The sequence below is a fragment of the Camelina sativa genome, chromosome 20 (assembly GCF_000633955.1).
Source record: "Camelina sativa cultivar DH55 chromosome 20, Cs, whole genome shotgun sequence".
Classification (NCBI taxonomy): domain Eukaryota; kingdom Viridiplantae; phylum Streptophyta; class Magnoliopsida; order Brassicales; family Brassicaceae; genus Camelina; species Camelina sativa.
Window position 1 is genome coordinate 21,843,689 of NC_025704.1, and position 11,143 is coordinate 21,854,831.

At 46.6% G+C, this 11,143-nt stretch overlaps 1 protein-coding gene across 1 annotated transcript; it reads left to right on the plus strand.

The window, feature by feature from the left end:
• Positions 5,023-5,436, plus strand: LOC109131369 (RNA-directed DNA polymerase homolog; the record flags this gene model as incomplete). Its single annotated transcript, XM_019242258.1, has 1 exon — positions 5,023-5,436. A coding segment is annotated over one exon (414 nt), but the record flags the coding sequence as incomplete, so codon positions are not given.

Sequence of the window (11,143 nt, forward strand, 5' to 3'; positions counted from 1 at the left end):
CCTTTTCTTCAAATATAGTGCTTCACGGGCAATTAAGGCTGGTCTGTCAGCAATATATTTAATGAGAGTATCGTGACAAACTTTTCCTTCTTGAACAAGATCGTGGCAGCAAGTATCATTGATGGTTGTATTTCCAAAAACAACGGCGATTATATCCAAGGCACAGTGAGGAGAGATTTTAACAAGACAAGTATCCCATAATGATTTTGCTTCAGATTCGTTGACTGAAAATACAGGAATAAATGCGCAAACCAAAGCTACAACAATGAATAGCATAGCAATTTGAGAGGTAAATTTAGCCATATGTGCTTATACGTGAATTTTACTGACTATTATTTCTTATATGAAAAGAATGTACTGAAGTGTGTTTTGTGTTTGATATTATAGACACAAAGCTACATAAGCTATTTATATGTAATTGAAAACCTAACATATCTATCATAACATACTAAAGTACTAAAATAATTAATGAGAAAGAGTTTATTTTCTTGGTAAATAAATACACTAAGAGCGTTTAATTTTCTCTTTTTAATAATTGTTTTTAAAATTATAATGACAAATTTTAAAAAAATAAAGATATCTTTTAAAATGGAAAACATTATAATTTTGTTTTGAATCATGCAAACTTCTAAGCCAAATTTTTGAATATGAGGTTATATACAAACTGAAACATTTAGATTTTTAAAAATATATTAATCTATTTTTTAGTAGTTTGACATATTGTAACACCCGCAAACCGAATATTGAGATTTTGGTGAGGGTGTCGATCGACACCACAGGAGGTGTCGATCGAGACTAGTTGTAGCCGGTTTGGTCGGTTCGATTTTAATTGCCCGGTTTGCGTGGTTGGTTTAGGAAATCCCTAAAATCGAGTTGTAAAAGGCGGAAAACGACCTAGGGTCGTGTTTTTCTGTTATTTGGCCGCTTTTAGAGAAAAACAAAGGAGAGAGTTGGTTCTTAAGCTTTTGAGAGAGATTGGTGAGATTACTTGCTGTTCTTGGGAGATCTAAGGCTGGGAAGGTGCTAGAAGCTTGCTAGGAGTGAGGGAATTCGTTCTTGTTGGTCAAAATCTTCTTGCAAGAGGTGAGTGCATGACCATGGCTAATCTAAGCCTTTGATTCCCTTTTTCTTGCTTGTTGTTGCTTGTTTGTGTGTTTTTCTTGCTGGGATTGGTTGATACAGGTTCCTACGGAGGTATAAGGCTTGGGTTTTGAGTATTGGACGATTTGGAGGAGATTGGGAGCGAGATTCGACTCTCGACTTCGCGCGGATCGCAGTTGCAGAGGGAGTGTCGATCGATACCAGCAAGTCAGGCATCGATCGACACTGTGGGGTAGTGTCGGTCTGAAAGGATTTGATAAACACTCAGTGAGGCAATCCTCCCATATACTGGGCTATACACACAAGCTACAATGATTCCAAAGTTCCAAACAAGCAACAAACAAACACACAAACCAGGAAATCAAACATCGTCTCGCTGGAAAGGAGGTGTCGACCGACACCAGCCTAGTGTCGAGCGACACTGGCTCAATGGTGTCGACCGACACTACCCCACAGTGTCGATCGATGCCAAATTTGCTGGTGTCGACCGACATCAAGTGGTATCCATCGACACTCCCTCTGCAACTGCGATCCGCGCGAAGTCAAGAGTCGAATCTCGCTCCCAAATCTCCTCCAAATCGTCCAATACTCAAAATCCAAGCCTTATACCTCCATAGGAACCTGTATCAACCAATCCCAACAAGAAAAACACACAAACAAGCAACAACAAGCAAGAACAAGGGAATTAAAGGCTTAGATTAGCCATGGTCATGCACTCACCTCTCTGCAGAAAGATTCTGACCAATAAGAACGAATTCCCTCACTCCTAGCAAGCTCCTAGCACCTTCCCAGCCTTAGATCTCCCAAGAAACAGCAAGGAATCTCACCAATCTCACAAAAATCTCAAGAACACTTGTTTTCTCTCTTTTCCCCTTTCTCAAATGAAAACGGCGAGACTAACAGCAACAACACGACCTAGGTCGTTTCCTTCCTTTTAAGACTAGGTTANCTGGCTCAATGGTGTCGACCGACACTACCCCACAGTGTCGATCGATGCCAAATTTGCTGGTGTCGACCGACATCAAGTGGTATCCATCGACACTCCCTCTGCAACTGCGATCCGCGCGAAGTCAAGAGTCGAATCTCGCTCCCAAATCTCCTCCAAATCGTCCAATACTCAAAATCCAAGCCTTATACCTCCATAGGAACCTGTATCAACCAATCCCAACAAGAAAAACACACAAACAAGCAACAACAAGCAAGAACAAGGGAATTAAAGGCTTAGATCAGCCATGGTCATGCACTCACCTCTCTGCAGAAAGATTCTGACCAATAAGAACGAATTCCCTCACTCCTAGCAAGCTCCTAGCACCTTCCCAGCCTTAGATCTCCCAAGAAACAGCAAGGAATCTCACCAATCTCACAAAAATCTCAAGAACACTTGTTTTCTCTCTTTTCCCCTTTCTCAAATGAAAACGGCGAGACTAACAGCAACAACACGACCTAGGTCGTTTCCTTCCTTTTAAGACTAGGTTAAATGGTTTCCTTAAACCAAACCGAACCAAATTGATCAAAAATCCAATCTGATCGAACCGAAAATAAGTGGTGTCGACGGACACCACCTTGGTGTCCATCGACAACCATCCCCAAAAAACCAATTTTTGGTTCGCGGATGTTACACGGTTGACACCATTGAGCCAGTGTTGATCGACACTAGGCTGGTGTCGGTCGACACCTCCCTTCCAGCGAGACGATGTTTGATTTCCTGGTTTGTGTGTTTGTTTGTTGCTTGTTTTGGAACTTTGGAATCAATGTTGCTTGTGTGTATAGCCCAGTAGATGGGAGGATTGCCTCACTAAGTATTTGTGATAATACTTACGCATCTCAATTGTTGTTTGTGGTGTGCAGGTAAAGGCAAAGTGTGATCGTGGAATCAAATGCAATGAAGAGGAGGATGTTCTAGGGACTCGATTGGATGTTGTCGGCATTGCTAGGTTGCTAGAGTTGAGTCATTAGAAACATTGCTAGGTTGCCGGTTTCATGTTTCTTGTTGTTTGGTATTTGGATATTGCTTGTGCTATGATATTGGAATGTTATTGGATATTATTGGATATTGTTATTGGTATTGTTATTCCGCTGTTGATTGTGATTGTGGTTAGGTGGTTAGTGGGTATGGGACCACTAGTTGTAGTTTATTTATATATATTATTATTTATTAAAAAAGGGGTCGGTCATTTCATTTTGGTATCAGAGCCCTTACGGTTCTAGGTTTGGGTTCACTAGGCTTTGTGCTGTAGATGTTTGGGATTTACATGCTTTGATTGATTATGTGAGTTAGTCAATTGTGTGTGGCATGGAGTCCTAGAACATCCTCTTCGAACCTACAGTGTGATTCCACGGTGAGTTTGTGTTTTTGTGTTTTTGTGTTATGTTAAAATTGCTTGTTAGCCTCTGTTCTTGGATGATCAGTGGTTAAGGTGTTTGAGTTGTAGGTCGTGGACGTGGATGTGGTCGTTGTCATTGTCGGGCGGGTCCCGAGGCCAGCGAGTGTGTGGTCCAGAGTTCCACGAGGAGGTACGTCAGAGGGTCACAAGCGTATTAGGAGGGACCATAGGGGGTTAGCCGGTGAGCGTGCCGGGGGTGCTGGGAACCCAGGTGTAGGGTTGCAGCAGGTGGAGCCCAGGGTCGAGATGATCGATTGGTGGATCTGTTGGCATGCTGTTGGAGCGGTTACCGAGAGGGGTACCAGTGTAGGCTCCAGTTGTGCTGCATGCGGCGGGGTGCAGCCGAGGGCTGCGGATGTTGAGGACTTTCCACCTTATGTTAAGAGGATGGAGCAGTTGTAGATGACCGGTATGAGATTATTCTCAAGAGGTATCAGACCTAGAGAGGCAGATAGGTGGACATGTGCAGTTGGAGCAGATATTTCTCTGTTTGGGGGTTAATCCAGTTGGATATTAGAAGTTTAGTGGGCAGGTGTAACATTGCAATGTTATACTCGGACCACAGGAGGTACTTTGTGTCGAGAGATGTTTATAGTCGTTAAGGATTGTTGCTCCTAAGGGGATGGTGATTCCCCTGAATACCGATAGCTCGAGGGGCTGAGGGCTCCGAGAGTGGCAGAGGGGATGATGTTCCCCTGAGGGGATGAGTAGTTCCCCTGATACCGAGATCTTGAGGATTGTGGTCCAAGAGTGAAATGGTATAACTCAAAGACGCTGGTCTGAGAGTGAGATCGGTACGGCTCAAAGGTTGCGACCCAAGAGAGGAAGAGTTGGGAGCAAGCAATGTATAGAACGTGAGTATGAACATAACGACGGAATGTAGACCTCGAGAGTGATGATGGTTTAATCTTGGATTTTAGGATTATGTTGGCCAGTGGGCCATGGTTTTATGACCGGAGTGGTCAAGAATGGGTGGTTGATGTGCAAGGATTGAGTGGCCGGTGGTGCTGGAGTCCCGGGAAGGAGAGCTGCAACAGATATGAGCCGGTAAGGGCATGGTTGCCAGGTACATAAGATTCACAAGAAGCCTTCATGGCAGGATAAACTAATCGTTGCGACGATTGTGGATGAAGTTCATCGGAGATGGACAGGGTTACTAGATTTAAGGTTTTGGTAAGCTTGCTGGGGGAAACAAGTCAAGTAGGTTAAGTTGGCGGTCTGCAAAGCATTTGATACAGTGAATGGAATATGCGAACGTATGGTACTTGTTTGTTTTATTACGCTCGTATTGATGATTTGCTGTGGAGAATAGCTAAGCGGAAAGCTAATTTTGGATTAATCTATCTTGTGGAAGTTTTCCCTAAGAGACAAGTTACTAGAGGTTCTTGGATGAACAAGAGGGTTGACATTCAGGTGACTTCGAGTTGATGTCGGCATACTTGAGTGTTTGTTTGGCAGAGCTGAAGCAGCAGCTAGAGGATTTGTTGAGTAAGGGATTCATCCGTCCTAGTGTATCATTGTGGGGAGTTTCCGGTTGTGCATTAATTATCGGGGTTTGAACCGGGTCACTGTGAAGAACAAGTACCCTCTTCCTAGGATCCATGAGTTGTTGGATCAGTTGAGGGGTGCTACTTGGTTCTCCAAGGTAGATATGGCATCAGGTTATCATCAGATACCGATAGAAGAAGCAGATGTGAGGAAGACTGCTTTCAGGACGAGGTATGGGCACTATGAGTTTGTGGTGATGCCTTTCGGGTTGACTAACGCGCCAGCAGCGTTTATGAGATTGATGAACAGTGTGTTTCAGGAGTTTCTGGATGTATCTGTCATCATTTTCATCGACGATATCCTGGTTTATTCTAAGAGTCCTGAGGAACATGCAGTGAATTTGAGGGCAGTTCTGGAGAAGCTGCGGGAGCAGAAGATGTTTGCTAAGTTGAGCAAGTGTAGTTTTTGGCAGCGTGAGATGGGTTCTCTGGGTCACATTGTTTCTGCAGAGTGAGTTTCTGTAGATCTGGAGAAGATTCAGGCTATCAAGGATTGGCCTAGACTACAGAATGTCACAGAGATCAGAAGTTTCCTTGGGTTGGCAGGTTACTACAGGAGATTTTTGCAGGGGTTTGCAAGCAGAGCACGTCCTATGACTAAGTTGACAGGGAAGGATGTTCCTTTTGTTTGGTCACAGGAGTGAGTGGAGGGTTTTGCAAGCCTGAAGGAGATGTTGACTACTACGCCAGTGTTGGCTTTGCCTGAGCAGGAGATGGAGTCTCTGGTAGGAGAGATCAGTGCGATGGGGTTGTGTGCTGTTTCACAGAAACCGTTGGGTTTTGGAAGCAGTTGATAGAGCGGATCTTCTGAGTAGGGTGCAGTTGGCTCAGGAGAAGGATTTGGGGCTGGTGAATGTCTCTAAGGATATTGATTCAGAGTATCAGGTCTCAGATAATGGTACTATCTTGGTGCATGGTCGGGTTTGTGTGCCCAAGGATGAGGAGTTGAGACAGGAGATTCTGAGAGAGGCTCATGCGAGCAAGTTGTCCATTCATCCAGGAGCGACTAAGATGTACCGTGATCTCAAGAGGTACTGTGACAACCCGTCTCGTGGACCCCACTAGCCTCACTGCTAGCCCACTAGCCTCACTGCTAGCCGCCCAACCCAAGCTGGCCCTGCAGGGCATCGATCCTAACCCATCACTGTGGAAATCCACATCCACCAGTAGGTTATTGGTGCGCCAGGCGTTCCTCGAACCCTGGTCCTCACACTTTAACAACCTTCCCACAGGACAAGCTGCCACCAATTGACCTGCAGATCAGGGTTCGAGGAACGCCTGGCGCACCAATAACCTACTGGTGGATTGGGATATCCACAGTGATGGGTTAGGATCGATGCCCTGCAGGGCCAGCTTGGAGTCTGTTGGGATGGCTAGCGGTGGACTAGCACGGTCAACGAACGGTCTGTTGGGGCAGCTTGCGGTGGGCTAGTGGGGTCCGCGGGACGGGTTGTCACATAAAAATCGATTTTTATGTGACAACCCGTCCCGTTGACCCCACTAGCCCACTACTAGCTTGCCCCCATAGGCCTGAAGCTGGCCCTGCAGGGTATCGATCCTAACCCATCACTGTGGATATCCAAATCCACCAGTAGGTTATTGGTGCATCAGGCGTTCCTCGAACCCTGGTCCCTCACCCTTTAAAAACCTTTCCACAGACAAGTTGCCACCAATTGATCTGCAGGTCAATTGGTGACAGCTTGTCCTTGTAACACCCGCAAACTAATTTTTGGTATTTTGGTAAGGGTGTCGATCGACACCTACTCGTGAGGCATCGATTGACACCAGTTGTGGCCAGTTTGGTCGGTTCAATTTTAATTGTCCAGTTTGCGTGGTTGGTTTAGGGAATCCTCAAAATCGAGTTTTTAGTGGAAGAAAACGACCTAGGGTCGTGTTGTTTTGTTTTTCCGCTGTTTTCATAGAAAAAGAAAAGAGAGAGTAGTTCTTGAGCTTCTGAGAGAGATTGATGAGATTCCTTGCTGTTCCTGAGAGATCTAAGGCTGGAAATGTGCTAGAAGCTTGCTAGGAGTGAGGGATTCGTTCTTTTTGGTCAGAAACTTTCTGCAGAGAGGTGAGTGCATGACCATGGCTTATCTAAGCTAAGATCTCTAGATTTTATGTGATTTGGTGCTTATGTGGTTGTTTCTTTGAGTTCTCTATGGTATTTCGTCGCTGTTTTGGATGGGTTTGGCTTCTGGGAGTGCAAGGAGCGGATTGGAGAAGATTGGAGGCGAGATTTGGAGTTTTTGATCGAAGGAAATCGCTGCTCGGCAACGGTGTCGGTCGACACCAGTTGGGGTGTCGGTCGACACCAACGCGAGGATGGCTCGAGACTTTGGCGAGGGTCGATCGATGCCATGTGGAGGTGTCGGTCGACACAAACTAGGGTTTTCGGGAGTGTCGAGCAGGGTGTCGGTCGACACCAGATTGTCATTGTCGATCGACACCATCTGGTGTCGGTCGACACCCTTCTTTCAGCTACGACGGATTGTTGTGTGCTTTGTATAATGCGTGGTTTGTTTTATTGATTGTTGTTTGTGGCATGTAGAGATCTTATTGCTTGTGTGTATAGCCCAGTAGATGGGAGGATTGCCTCACTGAGTGTTTTTGAAATACTCATGCATCTCAATTTGTGTTTGTGGTGCAGGTAAAGGCAAAGTGTGATAGTGGAATCAAGGCAATGAAGAGGAGGATGTTCTAGGGACTCGATTGGATGTTGTCTGGCATTGCTAGGTTACTAGAGTTGGGTCATTAGAAACATTGCTAGGTTGCTGGTTCCATGTTTCTTTTTGTTGGTATTGGGATATTGCATGTGCTATAATATTGGCTTGTTATTGGTTATTACTGGTTTATTATTGGATATTGATTATGTTATTCCGCTGTTGAATGTGTTGGTGGTTCGGTGGCTAGTGGGTATGGGACCACTAGCTGTAGTTTATTATATTATATTATATCTATTATTTATTATTAAAAAAAAAAAGGGTCGGTCGTTTCATTTTGGTATCAGAGCCCTTACGGTTCTAGGTTTGGGTTCACTAGGTTTCTGTTGTAGATGTTTGGGATTTGCATGCTTGATTGATTATGTGAGTTAGTCAATTGTGTGTGGCATGGAGTCCTAGAACATCCTCTTCGAGCCGAGTGTGTGATTCCAAGGTGAGTTTATGTTTCTGTGTTATAATAGAAATTGTTTGTTTAGCCTTCTGTTCATGGTAGTGCAGATGGTTAGAGAGGATGCTGTGGCTGGTCGAGGTCGTGGACGCGGAAGTGGTCGCGGACGTGGTCGTGGTAGGTGCAGAGCCCAGTGGTTAGTGAGACCGAGGACCAGAGTGTGACAGCTGAGGGTGTTGGCGAGTCGCAGGATGTTCCGGGGGATTCCGTGAGTGTGGCAGGAGGGGGCGGTGTTGATGCTCCAGTGGCCGGTGATGCTAGGGTCCCGGGTGTGGGGGTCCCAGCGGGTGGAGTCCCTGGTGTTGACGTTGCGGCTTTGCTAGCACAGGTGTTAGAGCGGTTACCACCAGTGGTACCGGCTCAGGCTTAGGTAGTGCCACCTGTGGTGGCGGAGGAGCGGCAGCCAGTGGCTGCGGATGCGGGGGTCCATGCTCGTTATCTCAGCATGTTGACAGAGATGGGTCGGTTGCGTACAGAGCATTTTTCGGGAGGTGTAGATCCTACTGCTGCGGATGCGTGGAGGACGAGAATGGAACGTAACTTCCATACTCTGAGATGTCCTGAGGAGTATTGGGTGGACATAGGGGTCTACTTTTTGAGCGGTGGATGGAGCTTGTGGCGGATTATGATTTGGAGATAGCCTATCATCCTGGTAAGGCTAACACGGTTGCAGATGCTCTGAGTCGGAAGAGGGTAGCTTCGGCTCAGGAGCATGAGATGGAGTCTCTGGTAGGGGAGATCAGTGCTTTGAGCTTATGTGCTATTTCACAGGAACCGTGGGGTTTGGAAGCAGTAGATAGAGCAGATCTTCTGAGTAGGGTGCAGTTGGCTCAGGAGAAGGATTTGGGGCTGGTGAATGCCTCTAAGGATGTGGATTCAGAGTATCAGGTCTCAGATAATGGTACTATCTTGGTGCACGGTCGGGTTTGTGTGCCCAAGGATGAGGAGTTGAGACAGGAGATTCTGAGAGAGGCTCATGCGAGCAAGTTGTCCATTCATCCAGGAGCGACTAAGATGTACCGTGATCTCAAGAGGTACTATCATTGGGTCGGGATGAAGAAGGATGTAGCGGGTTGGGTTTCGAGGTGTGATGTGTGTCAGCTAGTGAAGGCTGAGCATCAGGTTCCTGGCGGGTTACTGAAGAGTTTACCCATTCCTGAGTGGAAGTGGGATATGATCACTATGGATTTTGTGGTGGGATTGCCAGTGTCACGGACCTTTGATGCTATTTGGGTCATTGTGGACCGGTTGACTAAGTCAGCACATTTTCTGGCCATTAAGAAGACTGATGGAGCAGCGGTCTTGGCTAAGAAGTATGTGAGGGAGATAGTCAGGTTGCATGGGGTGCCAGCGAGCATTGTGTCTGATAGGGATTCTAAGTTCACTTCGGTGTTCTGGAAGGCATTTCAGGCAGAGATGGGCACTAAGGTGCATATGAGTACAGCTTATCATCCCCAGACAGATGGACAGTCTGAGAGGACGATCCAGACGCTGGAGGATTTGCTGAGGATGTGTGTGTTGGATTGGGGTGGCCATTGGGCAGATCACCTGAACCTGGTAGAGTTTGCTTACAACAACAGCTATCAGGCGAGTATTAAGATGGCTCCTTATGAGGCTTTGTATGGGAGGCCATGTCGTACACCATTATGCTGGACTCAGGTGGGGGAGAGGAGCATGTTTGGTGCTAGTTTAGTTCAGGAGACCTCCAAGAAGATTCGGGTTCTCAAGCTGAACATGAAGGAGGCTCAGGATAGACAGAGGAGTTATGCTGACAGGAGGAGGAGAGATCTTGAGTTTCAGGTAGGAGACAGAGTGTACCTCAAGATGACCATGTTGCGGGGTCCGAACAGATCATTGTCAGAGACTAAGTTGAGTCCGAGGTATATGGGTCCATTGAGAGTGACTGAGCGGGTTGAACCAGTGGCATATAGACTGGAGTTACCTGAGGTGAAGCGTGCATTCCATAAGGTCTTCCATGTGTCTATGTTGCGGAAGTGTATCCGTGAGGGTGAGCAGGTGTTGGCTAAGATTCCTGAGGATCTTCAGCCTAACATGACTGTGGAGGCGAGACCAGTGAGCGTTCTCGAGAGGAGGATCAAGGAACTTCGGAAGAAGAAGATTCCTTTGATGAGAGTCCTGTGGGACTGTGATGGTGTTGAGGAGCAGACTTGGGAGCCTGAGGCAAAGATGAAGGCAAGGTTCAAGAAGTGGTATGAGAAGCAAGCCGCGACTTGAGCTTGTTTAGCCTGGTCCCATCTGTAATCCGTGGCTGGAGCGGGAATGGAGTATTCCAGCCCATCTCTCTTGTTACTCGGTCGCTTGGGGTGGTTGGTTGTGCGACTCAGTAACAAGATGAGGTGGTGTTGGGGTACAAAGTTTCTGTGAGGCGGGGTTGTGAAGGAAAGTTTCCTGAAGGAGAAGTTTCTAAAAGTGGAAAGTTTCCAAAAATGGAAAGGGCTAAATATGGAAAGTTTTATGGGAGTTAGAATTTGTCCATTTTAGCGGTGGAGAGCCTTAAAGGGGGGCTTGTGTGTGGCCTTAGTGGCAGATTTTTGAGTCAGTGTGCCCGTGTGTGGCGGTCTTTATGGACAATGTGTGGTCTTTGTGACGGGCTTTTTAGCCAGAGTGTCTTTGTGACGGTCCTCTTTAGGACATTTGTGTGGCCTTGGTGGCGGTCCTTTTTAGGACATTTGTTTGGCCTTTGTGGCGGGCTGTTTAGCCAGAGTGTCTTTGTGACGGTCCTTTGGGACAAATGGCCTTTGTGGCGGGCTGTTTAGCCAAAGTGTCTTTGTGACGGTCCTCTTTATGACATTTGTGTGGCCTTGGTGACGGTCCTTTTTAGGACATTTTGTTTGGCCTTTGTGGCGGGCTGTTTAGACAGAGTGTCCTTGTGACGGTCCTTCGGGACAGATGGCCTTTGTGGCGGGCTGTTTAGCCAGAGTG